At 41.3% G+C, this 20,573-nt stretch overlaps 1 protein-coding gene across 1 annotated transcript in view; it reads left to right on the top strand.

Moving 5' to 3' along the window:
- LOC130115230 (sodium- and chloride-dependent GABA transporter 2-like) overlaps positions 1-20,573 on the top strand; it is a 67,619-nt gene that overhangs the window by 39,703 nt on the left and 7,343 nt on the right. Inside the window, exons 4-13 of the mRNA XM_056282847.1 lie at positions 4,099-4,239; positions 5,051-5,138; positions 5,260-5,392; positions 7,131-7,265; positions 7,387-7,490; positions 8,687-8,811; positions 10,680-10,792; positions 10,884-11,021; positions 17,342-17,444; positions 17,542-17,642. Of these exons, the coding sequence (XP_056138822.1) occupies positions 4,099-4,239; positions 5,051-5,138; positions 5,260-5,392; positions 7,131-7,265; positions 7,387-7,490; positions 8,687-8,811; positions 10,680-10,792; positions 10,884-11,021; positions 17,342-17,444; positions 17,542-17,642 (1,181 nt within the window). The remainder of the gene's footprint in view (positions 1-4,098; positions 4,240-5,050; positions 5,139-5,259; positions 5,393-7,130; positions 7,266-7,386; positions 7,491-8,686; positions 8,812-10,679; positions 10,793-10,883; positions 11,022-17,341; positions 17,445-17,541; positions 17,643-20,573) is intronic.

Below are 20,573 nucleotides of genomic sequence, written 5' to 3'. Positions count from 1 at the left end.
TGGCAGCCTGCCTGTCTATATCAAGAGGCCCTGCAGCAGCAGAGCCCATCATACAGAGCCCAGCGACCGCCCCAACTCCATACCAGGCGGGTATGGCCGAGGATGAAACTGGCCGTTATAACTGGGCAGACAATACCAATTATTGGCACCATGTAGAGGGACAATGTGGCAGAATGAGAGACAATTTCCCAGCCACCATGAGATGAGGGACAATAAATGACTGCAAATACCAGCCTGGAGAGACTGTGTCTGACTTTTTAGTCAGATTGACTAATTTTATTTCAGAGAAAACAGCAGTCTAGCACCACCAGCACCACCGAATGATCGAGATGACTCCCCGTATGAACAACAGCGTAAGAACTATGTCTTGGACAGCACGTAGGAAGAAATCAGCCACCAGGTATGCAAACAGTGTAGGCTGGTGCAGGGGACATTTGGTTGCTGTTCAAGACCATGCCATACCCGTTGAAAAGAATATGAAACGCTCAGAGACAAAAGCACAACAAGCCAAAGCTCGGTTGACTGACAAGCTTCCAATGACACAGCTGGCACAGTTCCAGACTCAGCAGAGCACCAAGAGTCAGAATTATATACCAAACCATTCCCAGCTGTCACAGAAGAGGGTGACAGAGAAAAAACAAAAAACAAAAAGAAAAAAACAAAACACTCTTTTCCCTTTAGCAAATGTTGTGCTATAAGTCTGTTAGTCAGAGATTTGATGTGCACATTGAGCTTGATAATGCATTGTACAGAGGAAGGAATTAAAGTCATTAGAGTATCAAACAACCCACCATCAGGGCCAAGATCAATAAACTTTGATTTGCTTAAGAGTGCATACTCACATCTGACCACAGCACATGTTCATGGAAGAATCTCATTTGCATGACTCAGCCAATGTAAGTGAAGGAGTTGATAAGGAGTTTAAGAAAGTTTGGTTCAGGAAAGGGAAAGACAATGATCTTATGACTAGTGATTGGATGTATTCTCATCCACCACCTTTCACCTCCACCATAGCCAAATTGCCAAATGTGCAGATGACAGGAGATTAATGTCTTTTTTTGTGCAGGAGAGATATGTGTGATAAAGATAGTTATTTACTAACCATTAACCCTACAGTTTATCCTGGCCGGTCAGACAAGAGTTTATCAGTCATGGACAAATGGCAATCATAGTGTTACTACAAGTGGAACAGAATACTGTAAAGTGCTAGTCACAGACCAACCTACAGCTGAAGGCTTGAAAAAGTATGCAGTCTGGTGCCAAAAAGATGGAAAATCTACATCTTGTATAAAGGCAGATTGGCCATTAGGGCATCAACCACAGATATGTAAATGTATTGCTAAACCCACAGTAGCCACTCAAATTTTTTGAAACTCCTTAATGCGTGTGAGATGATTTCATAAGTAGAGGGGAAATCTGGCTATAACTATGATGAAAGAATGGGACACCTCTTGTAACTTTACTAATTGTTGGATTTGTCAATAATTACCTGCATCGTCTCAATCACCCATGGTAGTGCCAGTACCATTGTCTGCAGCAGACCTTATGGTATTCAATATTAACCTATTTGACACCTCCTCAGTATGTTATGTCTCAGGACTTATTCATTATAATCTACCCAATAGTAAGGTAGATATAATCTAATTTGCCTAGTCTGAATTCAATAAAGTATATAGGTTGTGTGAGTTGAACCGCACAGTATTGTGGAAGGTATCTAAATTTGAAACAATGATAAATACAGTGATTCAATATTGTGTAGAGTTTCTGGCTGTGCCTGCTAATTGCAGTAATGATACAGAACGTAAACTTGTAACTGAATCAAAATATACCTATCATATTGTAGCGAATTCGGAGGGGAGTCCGGGAACCGCCACGGCCGGGACGCGAACCCGTGTTTCCCGCTCCGCAAGCGACAACTTTAACCAGTCGACTAAAGGGTCCGACCCCTTAGTCAAGGCCCAACGCGTCTACTTATGCATGCACGTTACACTACCCCCCTCCTTCGGGAAGCGCGTCCCCTCGCTTCAGCATATCAGCTCCCTCACGCCTCTGGGCTCACGCGCTTCCGCTGAGTTCACGATCTCACCATCCCACTTCTGACACAAATGTAGCGAATTCGGGGGGCAGTCTGGGAGACTGTCGCCACAGCCGGGACGCGAATCCGTGTGTCCCACTCCGCAAGCGACAACGTTGCCCAGTCGACTAAAGGATCAGACCCGTTAGCCAAGGGCCAACGTGTCTACTTATCCATGCACGTTACACTACCCCCCTCCTTCGGGAAGCGACGCGCGCTTAAGCATATCAGCTCCTTCACGCCTCTGGGCGCATACGCTTCCTATGGCCTCACCATCCCTCTTCTGACACCAATGTACTAGCGAATTCGGGGGGGGGGGGGGGGCAACCACAGGAACTGCCGCGGCGTGAACCCGTATCGCCCGCACCGCAGGAGACTTCGCTTACCGCTCGACTAAAGGGTCAGATCAGTCAGCCAAGGGCCAACGTGTCTACTTATCCATGCACGTTACAATATTGTGGCTGGGGTGTATTCAGCCCCATGAAAATTGCAAATGCAGCTGGCATTTTCAGATTAAACTGTATATAACTGCTCTAAGCCTCTATTCTCTACTATGTCTTTGACTCACAACTGTTCATTTACTTGGCCTACTCTGCATGTGCAGGCCCTGCCTGATGTTTGTTTGTGTACGGGCACCAATTATGAAATCACAGCAGATATTACTCGCTGTAATAGGACAGTAAAGATAACATTCAGTAAGCAATCCACACTGCCTGAAAAAGTCTCTCTAAGCCATGGTGATCAGGTTTATAGTTGCTTCCAGAAAGAAACCCAGTCAGTGTTACTTTGCATTTTTGATGCCCTTAATCAAACAGGTGTCCGTATTAGAATTATTGTCACTTTATCGCAAAGCCAAACGTGCCTTATCAGCTCAGCATACATTTGGCATACTGATGCCCTCATACGGTGTATATATGCAGCCCAGGAAGCGATGAAGTCGCTCTCTACTGTGTTAAAACATCACATGAACATCTCAACAGCCACCATTACAAGCCACGGTGAGAGGCTTAGACGATGTTGGATGCATAGTAACTGAAAATAGGATGGCTTTAGATCTTCTGTTAACCTCACAGGGTGGTGTATGTAAAGTGATCTCCATTGAATATTGTGCATATATTAGTAGCAACGATGCGCAAATATTTGAATTGAAACATGCTACTGAACAAGGAGTAAAGGATTTACATACCTTTCATGGTAGGGGGTAAAAGATTTACATACTGTTCATTGGTGGGATCCCTTTTCCAAAATGTTTGGCCCCTTGGCATCTGTGGGCACATCATTAATTCATACACTGATTGTGGGTATTATCCTGTTTCTTGTTATTGTTTTCATCATTACTTGTATGATTGGGTTGATCTGTAAATATTGTATTAAGACTGCACAAGTCAAACATTCTCCAGATCCCTGAGTTCCACCATACTGTGAGATTTTTGTCTTGCTCCTCATTTAATGTCACAGTAGAATACAGTAATTGCCACGACAGAAGTAAATGTAATCTTATAAAAAACCAAGCCGAGGTTTAGTTCTTTGCAGATATGGGTCTGTGACCCTGAGGATGGATTTTAGTCCTGTGTAATGTGCGCTTTAATAAAGACACAAATCAAATAAGTCAAGTCAATTTTATTTGTATAGCCCAATAAGTGGACATTTCATTTGAAATCTATGTTGTTTATGGTTAATACGTAATATACATCCAGGATGTTTTCTTTTGTGTCACTCAATGTGTTTTAGATGGTTTAAAATCAATCAAACATTACATATTCAATTTCTCCTTTTTCTTCTAGCTTTAATCAGAATTTAACTTCATTATTAACACATTACTCATGGTAAAGCATCTCTTGTCTTTTGATTCAAATAAAACAGGAGGTACAAATATGTTTTTAACCATGTATAAAGGCTGGTTGACATCCTATCTAGCTGTGGGTAATTTGTTGTTATTTGAAGGGTGCATATGAACTCTAAAAATGACACAGTTAGGCTTTTGTTTTTATTTTAATATGCAAGTACCAAATCTTGCCCTACAGGTATAGGCTACGGAGGACAGCTGATTCTTCTGTACAGCTGCATGTATTACATTATTGTTTTGGCCTGGGCCCTCTTCTATTTGGCCTTCTCCTTCTCCTCCCAGCTTCCCTGGGCCAGCTGCAACAACATCTGGAACACAGGTAAATGCAAGGAGCTGCCTCACTACAACTGGGTTGTCATATGTTTTTTAAGTTGTAAGTAATATTGATGCAATGGACTTGGCAATTTAGTCGTAAACTGAGGTCAGCTCTTAAGAAACATTTGGTCTGCTATGCATGCATAATCTTTCTGCATCTTGTTCCAATTTCAACCAGTTTCAAATAGCTATATAAATGTTGTGCAAAACATGTCTTGTCAAAATTAAAATGTGAAAGAATGTAGTTTTTCTCTGTAATTTTCCACAATAACTTTGACATCACATTTTGCACTGTTTGACAACTCATAGCTTTTCAGTCCCAACACCATAAGCAATGTAAAGCTGCTATGAGGAGTTTTTCAACGATTATTCATCAGTGTCAATATAATGTTGATGTCTCTATACAGCTGACATGATCAAATGAGAACATCAGTGAGAAGATTAGATATTGCCATGAAATGATTCCAAATGTTTGTCTCTGCATCAAATTCCCCACGAAATCTATCGAAAAGATTAAGGGACACAGACAGGGTGCATAACCACAATTAGAGATACATTACCTCATGTTCGTATAGCTTGCAATCAGCTGTTACTCAAAAACACCACATCTCTGACTCCTCTCTTTAAATCAAATGCAGCAGCTACCAAAGGGTGCATGGAAATCTTTGACAATGCATTCATTTATCCATGAAACATTATGCTCTTGTCCAGTGTCACGCAAAGTCAGTAAAAATTCAAAACTCCTCGTAGTAGCTTTTATCTTTTCAAATTTGAACAAACATCTAGCGAGAGAACTTTTCTCTGTGTCTGATCAGATGCTTGTGTAGAATTTTCAACACAAAATGGCACCTTCAACTGGAGAAATCAGACCAATACAACCTCCGCTGCAACAGAATTCTGGGAGTATGTTAATGTGGATGGCAAATATATTTACTTCTGTTTACAAATATTACCTCTTTTGTCAGTGTAGTCCTTCTTCATGCCTTAACTTTTTTTTTCCAACTACATGTCCGTTTCAATTTAGGCGGCGGGTGTTGGCAATCTCAGCAGGCATTGAAGAAGTGGGCAGCATCAGGTGGGAGCTGTTGCTGTGTCTCATTGCAATGTGGGTCATCTGCTACTTCTGTATTTGGAAAGGGGTCCGGTCTACAGGCAAGGTATTTGTACTGTGCACCCAAAATTTCAGCTTGGTTAAAGTGTCCCATACTCTCATGCATATATGTCAAGTCAAGTCAATTTTGTTTGAATAGTCCGATATCACAAATTACAAATTTGCCTCGGTAGGCTTTACAGCAATACACAACATCCTGTCCTTAGATCCTCGCATCAGATAAGGGACAACTCCCTAAAAACACATTTAACAGGACGAATAAATAGGAAGAAACCTCAGGGAGAACAACAGCGGAGGGATCTCTCTCCCAAGACAGACAGACATGCACTGGATGTTGTGTGTACAACATAAGACACAATTTACAGAGTGCAACATTGAAAGAGGATATCAGACTTATAATGGAATTATAAGATATATGAAGAATATGATGAGAAGGATGCCAAGCACTGTCCAGATGCCACCGGAACAGCCTTGGACCTGAGCCACGCCACCACTATCATCATGTAGACCTGGCATGAGGACAGACTACACATGCAGACAAGTCAAGTCGAGTCAATTTGATTTGTATAGCCTATTATCACAAATTACAATTCTAGCTGCAGCATTTTGAACAATCTGAATACTTTTAGTAGCATATGGCAGACCTGAAAACAGAACATTACAGTAATCAAGTCTGGATGAAACAAACACATGTATTAGAGTATCTGCATTAGACAGGAAAGAGCTATGTTAGCTATGTTACATAAATGAAAAAAGGCAGTCTTGGTGATTTCTTTAATGTGCTTATCAAAGGAAAGGCTGAGATCAAATGTAACACCAAGATTTTTGGCTGCCACACTTAGTGAAATCACAGAGTTGTTGATTGTTATTATTACTTGATGAAATTGGTGTCTGTGTCTGGCGGCGCCAACAACCAGCATCTCAGTTTTATCTGAATTTAAAAGCAGGAAATTTGGTGACATCCAATTTTTCACAATAGCCAAGCAGGCCTCTAAATTAGTCAATTGAGTATGATCATCAGCCCTTATAGGCACATACAGCTGAGTATCATCCGCATAGCAATGGAAATTTACTCCACGACTGCGTATAATTTGGCCAGGAGGTTAAATATAAAGAGATAAAAATAGAGGACCAAGAACTAGGACCTGAGGTATGCCATATTTAGCGTCAGACAATTTCGATGTAAATTATTATCGCAGAAACACTGTGTGCATCAAGATAAGTAGGACTTAAGCCAAGAGAGAGCTATGCCAGAGACAAATGTACTACTTATTCTTTCTAAGAGTATACAGTGATCAGTGGTGTCAAAGAATGCACTGAGGTCCAGTAGTAAAAGCACAGAGGTGGAATCAGAGTCCATGGCAAGTAGAAAATCGCTCACCAATCTTATCAGAGCAGTTTCAGGCCCTGGAAGCCAATTGAAAATGTTAATATAGAGATAGTTTTCTTCTATATGGGTCGAAAGTTGTTGATACACAACTCTCTCTAGTACTTTAGAAAAGAATAGAAGATTAGAGACTGGTCAATTGTTATTAAGAGAACCTGGATCGAGTTGTGGTTTCTTAAGTAGAAGTTTGACTACAGCTGTCTTAACACTGCTGGGAACAGTGCCAGTAGTAAGTGAAAAATTAACAATGTCCAACATTGTAGGTCCCAGGAAACGCCAGAGGTCGTTAAAAACTGTTTCAGGCAAAGGGTCAAGTAGGCTTAAAGTTGGTTTAGAAGTTGGCACGAGCTTAGTCAAAGTATCAAGAGATATACATCCTCATCCTTTCATTTTCCAGGTGGTGTATTTCACAGCTACCTTTCCCTATGCAATGCTATTGATTCTGCTGATCCGTGGACTCTCTCTCCCTGGGGCTCTGAATGGAGTCATTTTCTATCTCCTCCCTGAACCTTCACATCTCACAGACCCGCAAGTAATGGATTTGTATAGCACATTGAAAACCTAGCTGGCCCACTATTATGAACCACTCTGTGACAATAGAGGGGAAAAAAGACCAAACCTGTGCAACTTTCCTTGTTACTTTGTGGGAACAGGTCTGGATGGAGGCGGGTGCACAGATCTTCTTCTCCTACAGTGTGGGAGTAGGCACCTTGACTGTGCTTGGCAGCTACAACCAATATAACAACAACTGCTACAGGTGAGCAAGTGCCAAACTGTAAAATTGCAAAAGGTATGGGAATGATAAAGCACATATCTGGGACATCAGTCACATCCAAACCACATACTACTTACTACATACGACATATAGGTGTACTATCTTTCAGCGCACTATTAGTATGTGTGGTAAAAAGTACAATGGCTGTTTGGACATACTACTTCATCATACAGCCACACCCCTTCCTTTCAGCTCTTTGCAGGTTAATGATAACATGCTGTGTATAATCTTCTACTGGCGTGGAAACATCTTTTTTTTTAAATGTAAAAATAAATGAGGAGTTTAACCACGTTCTGCTTAGTATAGTGAAAAGTAACACATTTAAATCGTTCCACTGTCCTGTCGGTTGGGTTATGTATCACCCTTCACTATTGTAGGTTGGTGTTGTGAGGTATCGCAATGCATTGTGGGGTATTCATGCCAACGTAGTGTCCAGTGTTTTCACACTCTGAAATTTCCTTGGATGTAGCATGACATCCTGGTATTTTTTATTTATTTTTTGGCATATTATTAGATGTGTACTCTGATTTCAGACACACTAAAAACACTCACATACTATTTTGGTGTACTAAATAATATGCTAGTATGCTATTTGTATAAAAAAACTAGATGGACATAGTGCCTATGACATCACCCATTTGTTTCTGAAGGTGCATTTGGAAGGCTCAAGTTTGGCTTCATGCTCGCTGCCATCTTGTTAGTTGTTGGAGCCAGAAAATCCAAATTTGGGCAGTGGGGTGGAGCATGAGGGAAACTGTTGCAAAACCTCGGTGGCAGACAGGTTGACAGACCTGTCAATCAAGGCAGACATCCTGCCAATATCTTCTTAAAGGAACAATAATCTTCAAAATAACCACCCTCACATTGTATGCCAGACTTGAAATTAACAATCGATATCCCAATTTCTTGTAGAAAAAATTAAGTGACCTTGTATTTGAAGGTAAGAGCTGGGAATTTTCTCATTGACTTACATCAGACCAGAAGTTTTTTGAAGCAACTTAAGGCAATTACACACTGGTTTCAACTTCAATCCCCAATGGCTGCTGCTTAATCTGGCATCATAAAAATCACAGCCTAATGAATGCAAGTGAACAAAATTGTAAACCATTTTAAAATCAAAAGTTATCAATACTTATGCCAAAGAACCATAAAATGGAGAATATATTGATATTTTGCAGGGATTGTCTATGGCTGTGTGTGCTAAACAGTGGTACCAGCATGGTGGCTGGGTTTGCCGTTTTCTCCGTTTTGGGATTCATGGCCCATGAGCAGGGGGTCCCCATTGAGGAGGTGGCAGAATCAGGTACTGCAAACCGATGTTTGAAGTATTACAGCCTTTCATGCTATTGTGCACTGGATGACATTATACTATACATCCAGCAATACGGGCGGTACTTCCTCACTAAGTAGCAAGATGTAGGTACACTACCGTTCAAAAGTTTGGGATCACCCAAACAATTTTGTGTTTTCCATGAAAAGTCACATTTATTCACCACCATATGTTGTGAAATGAATAGAAAATAGAGTCAAGACATTGACAAGGTTAGAAATAATGATTTGTATTTGAAATAAGATTTTTTTTACATCAAACTTTGCTTTCGTCAAAGAATCCTCCATTTGCAGCAATTACAGCATTGCAGACCTTTGGCATTCTAGCTGTTAATTTGTTGAGGTAATCTGGAGAAATTGCACCCCACGCTTCCAGAAGCAGCTCCCACAAGTTGGATTGGTTGGATGGGCACTTCTTTGAGCAGATTGAGTTTCTGGAGCATCACATTTGTGGGGTCAATTAAACGCTCAAAATGGCCAGAAAAAGAGAACTTTCATCTGAAACTCGACAGTCTATTCTTGTTCTTAGAAATGAAGGCTATTCCATGCGAGAAATTGCTAAGAAATTGAAGATTTCCTACACCGGTGTGTACTACTCCCTTCAGAGGACAGCACAAACAGGCTCTAACCAGAGTAGAAAAAGAAGTGGGAGGCCGCGTTGCACAACTGAGCAAGAAGATAAGTACATTAGAGTCTCTAGTTTGAGAAACAGACGCCTCACAGGTCCCCAACTGGCATCTTCATTAAATAGTACCTGTTAGAGCCTGTTTGTGCTGTCCTCTGAAGGGAGTAGTACACACCGGTGTAGGAAATCTTCAATTTCTTAGCAATTTCTCGCATGGAATAGCCTTCATTTCTAAGAACAAGAATAGACTGTCGAGTTTCAGATGAAAGTTCTCTTTTTCTGGCCATTTTGAGCGTTTAATTGACCCCACAAATGTGATGCTCCAGAAACTCAATCTGCTCAAAGAAGTGCCCATCCAACCAATCCAACTTGTGGGAGCTGCTTCTGGAAGCGTGGGGTGCAATTTCTCCAGATTACCTCAACAAATTAACAGCTAGAATGCCAAAGGTCTGCAATGCTGTAATTGCTGCAAATGGAGGATTCTTTGACGAAAGCAAAGTTTGATGTAAAAAAAATCTTATTTCAAATACAAATCATTATTTCTAACCTTGTCAATGTCTTGACTCTATTTTCTATTCATTTCACAACATATGGTGGTGAATAAGTGTGACTTTTCATGGAAAACACGAAATTGTTTGGGTGATCCCAAACTTTTGAACGGTAGTGTAGATCTCTATAGAGGATAAAAAGGGTCCATGATAAAATTATTAACAGGTAAATATCAAATCTGGTTAAATTAAATAAAGTTGAAACATGCACTGACAGTGCCAAAACAGTATTTTGTTTTACCATCGTGCTAACAGTAGTGGGCGGATATGGGCGGTGTGACCCTCTGAAAGAAATGAAAGGGAAAAACAAATGGTAAAGGTTTTGAACATTCCCCTTTAACTATGATGCGGCACCTCAACTTTGTCATTAAAATGACGTTATACACTCAAGTATGATTATCATCATTATTGTTATTTGTAGTAATAGTAGTATTAACAGCATTTTAGCGTTATCGGTGGTAGTCTATGATTTCTATGGTAGTAGTGGATGAAAAGAAAAGAAAAGAACATCTGCACACTCAAATCTGTGCAAGAATTTTTTTTTATCTGCAAGCTTTTGGTCAGAGACCTTCTTCAAGGCATGCATTTTTCTCCATTTATGGTAGTAGTGGATAAAAGACAAAAGAAAAGAACAAGATGTTCATTGTTCTTCTTTATCCTTGTCCTCAGGTCCAGGTCTTGCATACATTGCATACCCCCAAGCAATAGCCATGATGCCCCTGTCTCAGCTGTGGGCTGTCGCTTTCTTTGTTATGATCATTCTCCTGGGTCTGGATACGCAGGTACCATAAATTCTTCTCTAAAAATTTTACCACTGACATTGATATCAGAAATGAAGGGACGTGCTCCTTGCTTTGTCTGTGCTCTCTGCAGTTTGTGGCCATGGAGGTCGTGATGACATCCATCACAGATTTGTTTCCTTCAATTCTGCGCAGGACAGGGCGACGGGAACTCTTGCTCCTCGTCTTCTGCCTTATATGCTTTCTATCTCAGCTTGTAATGATCACAGAGGTCAGTTTTTTTACGTACTTGTTACCACAGTTTGTATTAGTACTACTATCAGTGGTTAGCCCCCCCACCCCCACCCCAGCAAACCTTTCGATGCATCCACTGAAAAATGTGAGCAGTTTCTCCACCACTTTATTGAGAAAACCGATGACATTAGGCTCCACATTACACCAGTGATGAACAATCTTCCCACCTGCATTGAACCCTCCGCCAGTAATGACTCGCTTTAAGCAAATTTCTCTATTAGACTTAGAAGAGCTAATCTCCGACTTGAACTCTTCCACCTGTCAACTGGACACTATCCTCACTAGATTTCTGAAAGAGGTATTTCACACCGTTGGCCCACAAATTCTCTCCATTATCAACTGCTCATTGTCTACTGGTTTGTTCCCATCTAGTTTTAAATACGCATTAGTCCGACCTCTCCTGAAAAGCCTATTCTTATCCCTCTTATTTTAAGCAATTTTAGACCAATTTCTAATTTACCTTTTTATCTAACATCTTAGAAAAGTGGGGCAGCATGGTGGTGCAGTAGTTAGCGCAGTCGTCTCACAGCAAGAAGGTTCTGGGTTTCGAGCCCCGGGGTAGTCCAACCTTGGGGGTCGTCCCAGGTCATTCTCTGTGTGGAGTTTGAATGTTCTCCCCGTGTCTGTGTGGGTTTCCTCCAGGTGCGCTGGTTCCCTCCCACTTTCCAAAGACATGCAGGTCAGGTGAATCGGCCATACTAAATTGCCCCTAGCTATGAATGTGTGTGTGTGTGAGAGAGAGAGAGACAGTGTGTGTGTGTGTGTGTGTGTGTGTGTGTGTGTGTGTGTGTGTGTGTGTGTGTGTGTGTGTGTGTGTGTGTGTTGGGGGGCCCTGTGTGTTGGGGGGCCCTGTGTGATGGCCTGGTGGTCTGTCCAGGGTGTCTCACCGCCTGCCGCCCAATGGCTGCTGGGATAAGCTCCAGTATCCCTGCGACCCTGAGAGCAGGATAAGTGGTTCGGATGGTGGATGGATGGATGGATCTTAGAAAAGTCTGTTGCTCTTCAGCTAATCACACACATGAATAGTTGTAGTATTTTTGAGCAATTTCAATCAGGATTTCACATCCACCACAGCACAGAAACAGTTCTCATTATAAGTTACCAAGAACTTATTGCTCACTGCTGACTATGGTGCTTGCTCGATTTGAATTCGCTTGACCCGAGTTCCACTTTTGATATGGTTGACCATGACATCCATTTAAATTGCCTGGAAAACTATATTGGCATTAAGGATACTGCTCTGGCCTGGTTCCAATCCTACCTATCTGATAGATATTTTTCTGTTATAATGGGAGAATTCTCCTCATCCCCAGACCCCCTTGCAGGTGGTGTCCCCCAGGGTTCAATTCTTAGTCCATTATTATTGTCCATTTACATGCTCCTCCTGGGTCAGCTCATCTGTCATCATATTATTAATTTTCACTGTTATGCGGATGACAACCAGTTTTATGTCCCGGTTACTAGTAATGACAAACACAATCTTTCTCATGTTATGGCTTGTCTCACCGATATTAACTGCTGGATGTCACAAAACTTCCTCCTGCTCAATGAGTCCAAATCTGAGGTTCTTTTACAGTCTCCCCAACCTAACTGGTGAGCTGGAAAAGAGTCTAGGGAACCTGTCCTCCAATGTTACACACTCTGCCTGCAATTTGGGTGTATTCTTAACTCCAAGCTCTGTTTTGACACACAAATAAGTAAGGTCGTACGGTCTTGCTTTCTCCAAATTAGGAACATTGCAAAAGTAAAACATTTTCTATCTCAAACAGACCTTAAAAAAGTAATCCATGCATTCACCTTATCACATTTGGAATACTGTAACTCCCTGTCTTCAGGGCTCAGTCAAAAGTTAATCTCGCACCTCCCAGCTCATCCAAAACTCAGCTGCCAGACTGTTAACAAATTCCAAGAGACATGAACACATCACTCCCATTCTTGCAATGTTTCACTGGCTACCTGTTAGGTATAGGGTTGATTTTAAACATTTACTAATTCCTTTTAAAGCCCTATATAGCCTCACTCCTAAATATATCATTGATTTACTCACACCCCATGGGCCTGGTCGCTGCCTGCACTCCTCAGGCAGGTCCTTTTTAACTGTGCCCTCAGCCAGCCTCATTGCTAAAGGTGACCAGGAGTTTTCTATAAGAGCCCCACAATTCTAGAACTCCCTACCTGAGGAAATCAGGCTAGCAACCCACTGTCTTCTTTTAAATCACTTCTTAAAACTTACTTTTACATGAAGGCTTTTTTATTGTAAATCCATTGCTGCCCAATTTTTATTTTATTTATAGTCTATTATTTTTATACTGTTTAAATCTTATACTTTTATTATTTTACATGTTTAATTCTTTATATATATATTTCTTTCATCACCTTATTTTAATTGCTTCATCATAATACTTGTTTTAACAGCTCTAATTCTTTGTTTTAATTATGCTCTTGTGACTTTAACCTGACCATGTTTTACCTTGTTCTGTGGCACAAATCTGACATTATGTCCTATATTTATATTGTATTTTGATATTTATCTTGACTATGTGCATTATTTTATCCTGTTGTGTAAGGCACCTTGTAACATTGTTTAGAAAGGTGCAATATAAATAACGTTTATTGTTATTATTGTTAGTATTAGTATTGATATTAGCAGGGCCATTGAAGGCGGGGGGGGGGTGAGGCCCTGTGCGAACTTGATGTGGAAGGCCCTGCTCACTGACATACATGCATGTGCATGAATCACGGTCACACGCACATTGCTATTTTAGTTCTACTTTATGCGTAATCCAGTGGTTCTAAAACTTTGGAGGAAGAAAAATGTTCATGCCCCATACCCTAACAAAATGGTGACAAAATGGGCCAAGTATAACTTGATTTTAATAACATCAAGATCATGAACATTCCTTTCACTTTTCTTTCAGTAATTTATGTTGTGCAAATAACAATGCAAGTTCAACTTCAGCTTTATCAAACCTCTTTTTGAGACTTTTGTTACTATATTTGTACATCAGTCTGTGTGCTTTTTCAAAAACAAAAACGAAATAACAGTAAAAAGTCACTTTGTTAGAACAATAACAATAAAATTCAATCTGTGCAAAAGAAAACCAAAACAAAAAAATGGATCTGTCGCCCGGTCATATTGAGCACTGTTGTTTGGGATGGATTTTTGTAAGAATCCTCTCAGGCAAGAGATGTGCTCCTTAAGACATGAAATCACTGTGGTGGCTCCAGAATCACTGGTTTCAACAAATTCACTTACATTTTCAAAGAAATCAATATTTCCTTGATCAAATTGCCTGGCCCATATCTCAAACTTTCGAGTGATCTTGTCTGCCAGGTGAGGATGGTGCTTTTCTCTGCCTTGAAGCTGAAGATTTAATTAATTCAGCTTTCCAACTACGTATTTCGCTGAGATAAGCCAGTTTCATCAGAAATTGTTCATCACTAAACTTGCTTGCAACTTCATGCATACACTTCTCCTCCAGAAACACCCAAATTTCCTCTCTGAGCTCAAAGACTCATGACAAAGCTTTACCTCATGAGAGCCGCTTAGACTTGCTGTGAAACAACACAGCTGAGTGTTCAGCTCCAGGGGTGAAATGGGGATTTTTTTGAGTGGGGGGGACGCTATTTTAATGACATCATCACAGAGAATACACATGCTTCATTCACAAACCACACACGAATCACCCCAGTTCATAGCAAAGGATCCGCAAATGTATTCAACACCAAACGCATACAGTCAGGTATGGGCAATTTTATAATTACAGGCTGCAGTAGCTCCATGTTGGAAGGGGTCAAATCATTGCCACTACTTATTATTATATTCAACATCACTGGTTTACATTTCAATTGAACTACACAGTACATGCCTAATTAAGTTTGAAGTTGAGATTGTAATCCACAAAACACATCAAGCACAGCAGGCCACACCTAAAAAAAGTTACCAGTGTTACTCACCACTGATGTTTTTATTTCGACCTCAGGACATCCTGCTCAAAAAAGTCAAAGAAATCGCCATACTGGGTCAGGAGGAGAATCCTTGAGAGATTTGGTTGAAGGTCTCGTTCTCATGTCTTCAACCGAGCGATGGTATCCCAGCGAAGTTGTCACATAGCCTGTCGGATCCCATTGGTTTAGAGGTGGCCCATGTAGTTTGATGAACATCAAGGCGGATACCCGTTCAATCAGTAACTTTGCGCAGATCGGGGTGACAATTAGATTCATCTGGCTGAATCCCCTTTCGCACTCCGCAATGCTACATGGGATGAGTTTGGTGCAATTCATTAAAGGCCTGAGCTCATCACGTGTGGCATCCTCATAGCTCACGATAAAGTCTCTGAAACCATTAACTGCCCTAAAAGTTGGCAGCCTGAATCTTTTACAGAGCTCACTTATTTCCACCTCTCCAAAACCGGGTACTGGTGCTGGTGCCGTTTCAGGACTTTCAGTTGTGCAATCAAATGGACATACTTCGACTCAGCCTGGGAGGTTGCTGCTGGCCCTGATGCAGTGGTAAACATTCGATGGTTGAGATTATTGCTTAGACTTCTAATAAACTGCTGACGATTGATGGGAACTATTTCTGTCAGCACGACTGTGCCAAACCTGCCTGCTGATATGGTCATTTCAGCTGCAAGGACTTTGGTTCCTGGTCGGTCTCCCAGTCCATCAATGAACTAAATGCGACGTCTGATCAGTTTGTCTGCATAGGCAACTGATGTTGTGTGTTTCTGTAAGCATTTTGATAGTAGGGCTAACATGTTTAGTGTGTCATACATGAGTGCTAAGTCTCATATGAATTTCTTTGAAGTCAGCCGCCTTAACAGACCGTCATACAGTTTTCTATCGGAGGTTGACTGTTTGTCATCTGTCTTCGTAAAGCTAAAGTGAGCACAGTGACTTTTGCTGATTTTGGGGTGATCTGCTGTACAAAGTGTATAATTTGTCCATAAATGCCTGAAAATGGTTACATCACTGACGTCAGACAGTGTTCCCCACAGTGAGCTCCAGTTGGTGATTTAGGCAATGCCAGGTCAAGATATTATGGACACTATTCAGACAGTTGTTTAGCTACACCAGATTTTCACCCCAACATGACGCTTGCACCATCACTTGCAAATGAAACCAAGTGCTTCTTCAAATGTGTGTCATCGAAGCCATGTGACCTGAGGCATTTCAACAAATGTTGCATAATTGTGTTGGCTGTTGGGTTCAGAAGATCAATCAAATCTAGAAACAAAATGCGGGTCACAGCTCTTGTCTGTTTCACATTTCAGGTACACAATCAGTGTAGTTTTACATCCCAGCCTTGTTGATTCGTCTATAAGAATTGAAATTTTACCTTCTATGACTTGGATTCCTTTGGCAGATTTTTTTACGCATCTCTGAACCTGTATGGTCTGTAATCTGTGCTGCACTGTATCTGGAGTGTAAACTGATGCCAATGTCAATCCCATTTTCGCATTGTAACTCCAGTAATCTATAATTATCAGAAAATGGCCTGTTGTTACATGCAAATCTATGAGAAGATACCACTGCTGTGGGTCATGCACACAACCCAAAGCCATGAACAGTCCATCAGTGTCAGTGCAGAAACAGATGTTATCAACCTGCCTAAAGAAGTTTGTCAAATGTTCTTGACAGTTCTGAAAGATAGAAATATTTGTACCTGGTGACAGCAAACCCCATCCTTGCAGTCTTGAACCAAGTAATTCTGCATTAGCTTTTGACAAAACTAAGTCCCTGACCAGGTCATTTAATTCTGGCTGTTATCAGATGAGGATAACCAGGCATAAAGGGTTTAACATCTGAATCAGTTTCGTTTTCCACATCTGGTTCGTGTGTTGTGGCATCTTCAGCTGCAACTAACTGATAGCAACTATTCCTAAATCCTTTGTGAATAGTACACATGGCCATTGTAACTCTAGTTAATTGTCACAGTAATTTGTATATGAAACCAATCGTTGGTTTTTTCATTATGCAACTGTATTGTTTATAAGGGTGAGGATACCTGCAGTCAGTTGAGACTGAAGAAGTCACTTAGATGAGTGATGAAACGTTTCTCAATAAATGTGTCCAGATGAACTGATTCAACTTTTTCTGTGATATCTTTCTTTTTTATCAAATTTCTCTGGCAACTATATTTCACATACTACGCACTGAGAAACCCAGTGTGGTAAACAGCACACCTGATGGAAAAGTAACCTCAAATGAAATTGAGAGCAAACTTTAGGAACTGTTAAACATTCACAACAATGCCCATAATAATTACAGCTCTTTGTCCTCTTGCCCCTGTAGGGAGGAATGTATGTATTTCAGTTGTTTGACTACTACGCCTGCAATGGAGCCTGCATTCTCTTTCTCTGTGCATTTGAAACACTGGCAGTAGGCTGGATATTTGGTATGTAACTAGCATGTAATTCAAGTAACCTTGAAAATGTAAATTGATACATATTATTCAAATATAGCTGTGGCTTTTCTCTCTTTCTCTGATAAAGGGGCTGAGCGAATGTATGGTATCATAGAGGACATGACGGACACGCGCCCCAACATATTATTTAAGGTCTGCTGGCTCTACCTCACCCCTCTGGTCTCACTGGTGAGTTAGCGCGTCATTGTCAGAATGAAGTTTTTTAGACTTATATGTACACTGTACACATGCTAACCACAAAGCACAGTGGCTTTGTGGTTAGCATGCCCTCCTGCAGCAAATTCCAATCCATCTGTGTAGAGTTTGTATGTTCTCCATATGTCTGCATGGATTAATACCCCCAGGGGCCCCTGTGCACTGAAGCTCATAGCCCCCCCCCCCCCCGCCCCCATCTCCCCCACACACACACATGCACACACCATGCCCACCGCACGCCACACACCCCATCCCTTAAACCCAACTTTAATTAGTTTGAGCTTCCAGTCAAGTTGGCATGCCAAATCCATCAGACCATAATCACACACCTATTGGTCAAAGGCTGAATAACCAGTCCAGCTGAGCAGGTATCCCTTATACAGTTCAATAGACCAAGTACTGCCATTTCACTCACAAATCACAAGACAAGGAAATAATCGATCAAATCCCAGAAAGTTGAATCAGTTCGAAAGTTAAAATGGCCACGTGTGCTACTCACAGAGGATGTGGAGTAGTTGCAATCCTAGCATTATAAGACGGTGACAGATGTACTCTTAGCCCCCTTCAGCATTGTAAAATGGTGTGATTGCAACTATTCTCCAATCCTCTGTGAATAGTACATGTGGCCATTTTAACTCTAATTAATGGTCATGGCAATTTGCATATGAAATCGATCAGTTTCTGCCGTTATGCAACTGTACTGTTTATAAGTTTGGGGATACCTGCAGTCAGCTGAGACTGACGAACTCACTTAGATGAGGGATGAAACGTTTCTCCCACTAAACTTTGTGTTCAGATGAACCGATTCAATTTAATTCGATTTCCTTATCTGGATTATTGAACGTGCATCAAGACAATGGATTAAATCATCCCAAGGCAGTTTATGACTCTGGACCAGATATGAGCAACTGGCAGCCCGTGGGCTGCATTCAGCCCCCATCCTCACTCAGTACGGCCCGTGGGTCAATTTCCAAATATCAGTAGATTTTTGGTTTCACAGGTGTTGGAAGCAAGCAGGCTATCTGACCACATTTGAACCAGATCCCAATTTTAATTATATTGTCCACTGATAGAGAGTGCTTCCTCAAAACACAAGAGGCCTGTAGCCAAGCAACTGCTTGCACATGGTCCCCTCTTGGTCTCGGCGGGCCTCTTCCCCAACAACACGCAACGAACCGAGACATGAGTGATAAAAAAAAAGAAAACTTGACCTAGAGAACCGTGTCTTCCAGGCAAGATGGGAAACAGAATATGTTTTTACCGAATTCATAGGCAAACCTATGTTTAGTGTGCCTGCAAAACAAAATCCGCCATGAAGGAGTTCACCACCTGGCATGGGAACTGTACTGCCCACAACCGCAAAATGCTGCAGAGTTGTGCGGACAGCCCGGGACATCAGTGGATGTGAGTTTCCCTCCATCCAGGACATATACAACTGACATTGTGTCAGCAAAGCATGTGTGATTACCAAGGACTCCAGCCACCCTAACTATGGACTGTTCCAGCTGCTACCATCAGGAAAGCAGTACCACAGCTTCAAAGCGTGGACCAGTAGGTTCCGGAACAGCTTTTTCCACCAAGCAACCAGAATTTTGAACAAAGAACATTCAAGACACTAAGCCTGTTGCCGGACTGACCTATGGTCTTCAGCGGATCATCAGTTTACACAGACACAGACAGACACACACACACACACACACACACACACACACAGACAGAAACACACACACACAGACAGAGACACACACACACACAAACACACACACACACACACACAGAGTTAGTTTCAAGAACTGCATTTATTTTGATACTCTGTTAAGTCACTATTGGACATTCGCACGTTGCACTTTTTTTTTTGGGGCTTCACATAGGCTTAAATTAAAAAAATATTTTCAGGGCTACTCTCAAAACGTTTGGGGCTTAAGCCCCAGCAAAATGATCTGGCAATGCCCTTTCTCTGCATAGTGACACGAAGAATTTTTGACATTCAAAATCATGTCGAGGGAAAGCTAAAACAAGCCATGTATGACCGCAAGTGATCTGCTTAGCGCTGGATGAAAGTACAGATGTGATGGATGTTAGCCAGCTTCTCATTTACACAAGAGCCATTGACAGTTCATTTGAAGTGCATGAGAAGTTATTGAAATTGGTGGCTTTGCATGACTCTACCAAGGGCAAGGATGTTTTCAACGCCGTTAAAAGTGTTCTAAGTGAGCATGGGAGCTTTGACAAGCTTTCAGCTGTTGTTACAGATGGCATACTATCAATGCGAGGAAGACATTCGCTGGGCTCTTCAAACAGAGCGCATTGACTGTCCAATATTGTACTGCATCATACATCAGGTGGGTAACGTTATTGCTAGCTAACTATTAATATATGGTTATGATGTGGGTTTTCTTTATGAGAATTTTTATCATTGACTAAATCTTATTTCATTTTTATCTTACAGGAGGTGCTCTGTGTCAAGACAATGAACTTGGTAACTGAATCCATATCATGGATTTAGTTACCAAGGTTACCAATCTCATTAGAAGGGGAAACAGGTATCTCAATCAGAGGAAGTTTGTAGCCTTTTTGGAAGTGAGCGCCGCTTATGGTGATATACAGATGCACACTGAGATCAGATGGATGAGCCATGGAAAGTGCTTGGAGAAATTTTTTTACACTGCACACTGAAATCTCTTGGAGAACAGCATTCGATGTGATACAAGTGCTTATTGCAGTAAACTTGGGGATACAGATTTTCTCTGCAACGTAGCCTTCCTTGTGGATATTACCTCGCATCTTAATCACCTTCATATACAGTTTCAGGGAAGAGGCCAAACTGTGTCAGATCTCTATGCACACATGAACACATTTAAATGTAAATTAGCCCTGTTCAAAGAAGGCTTTTCATCCGACCAT

The sequence above is a fragment of the Lampris incognitus genome, chromosome 7, assembly GCF_029633865.1.
Source record: "Lampris incognitus isolate fLamInc1 chromosome 7, fLamInc1.hap2, whole genome shotgun sequence".
NCBI classification, from domain to species: Eukaryota; Metazoa; Chordata; class Actinopteri; order Lampriformes; family Lampridae; genus Lampris; species Lampris incognitus.
This window is presented reverse-complemented; position numbering and strand designations above follow the sequence as displayed.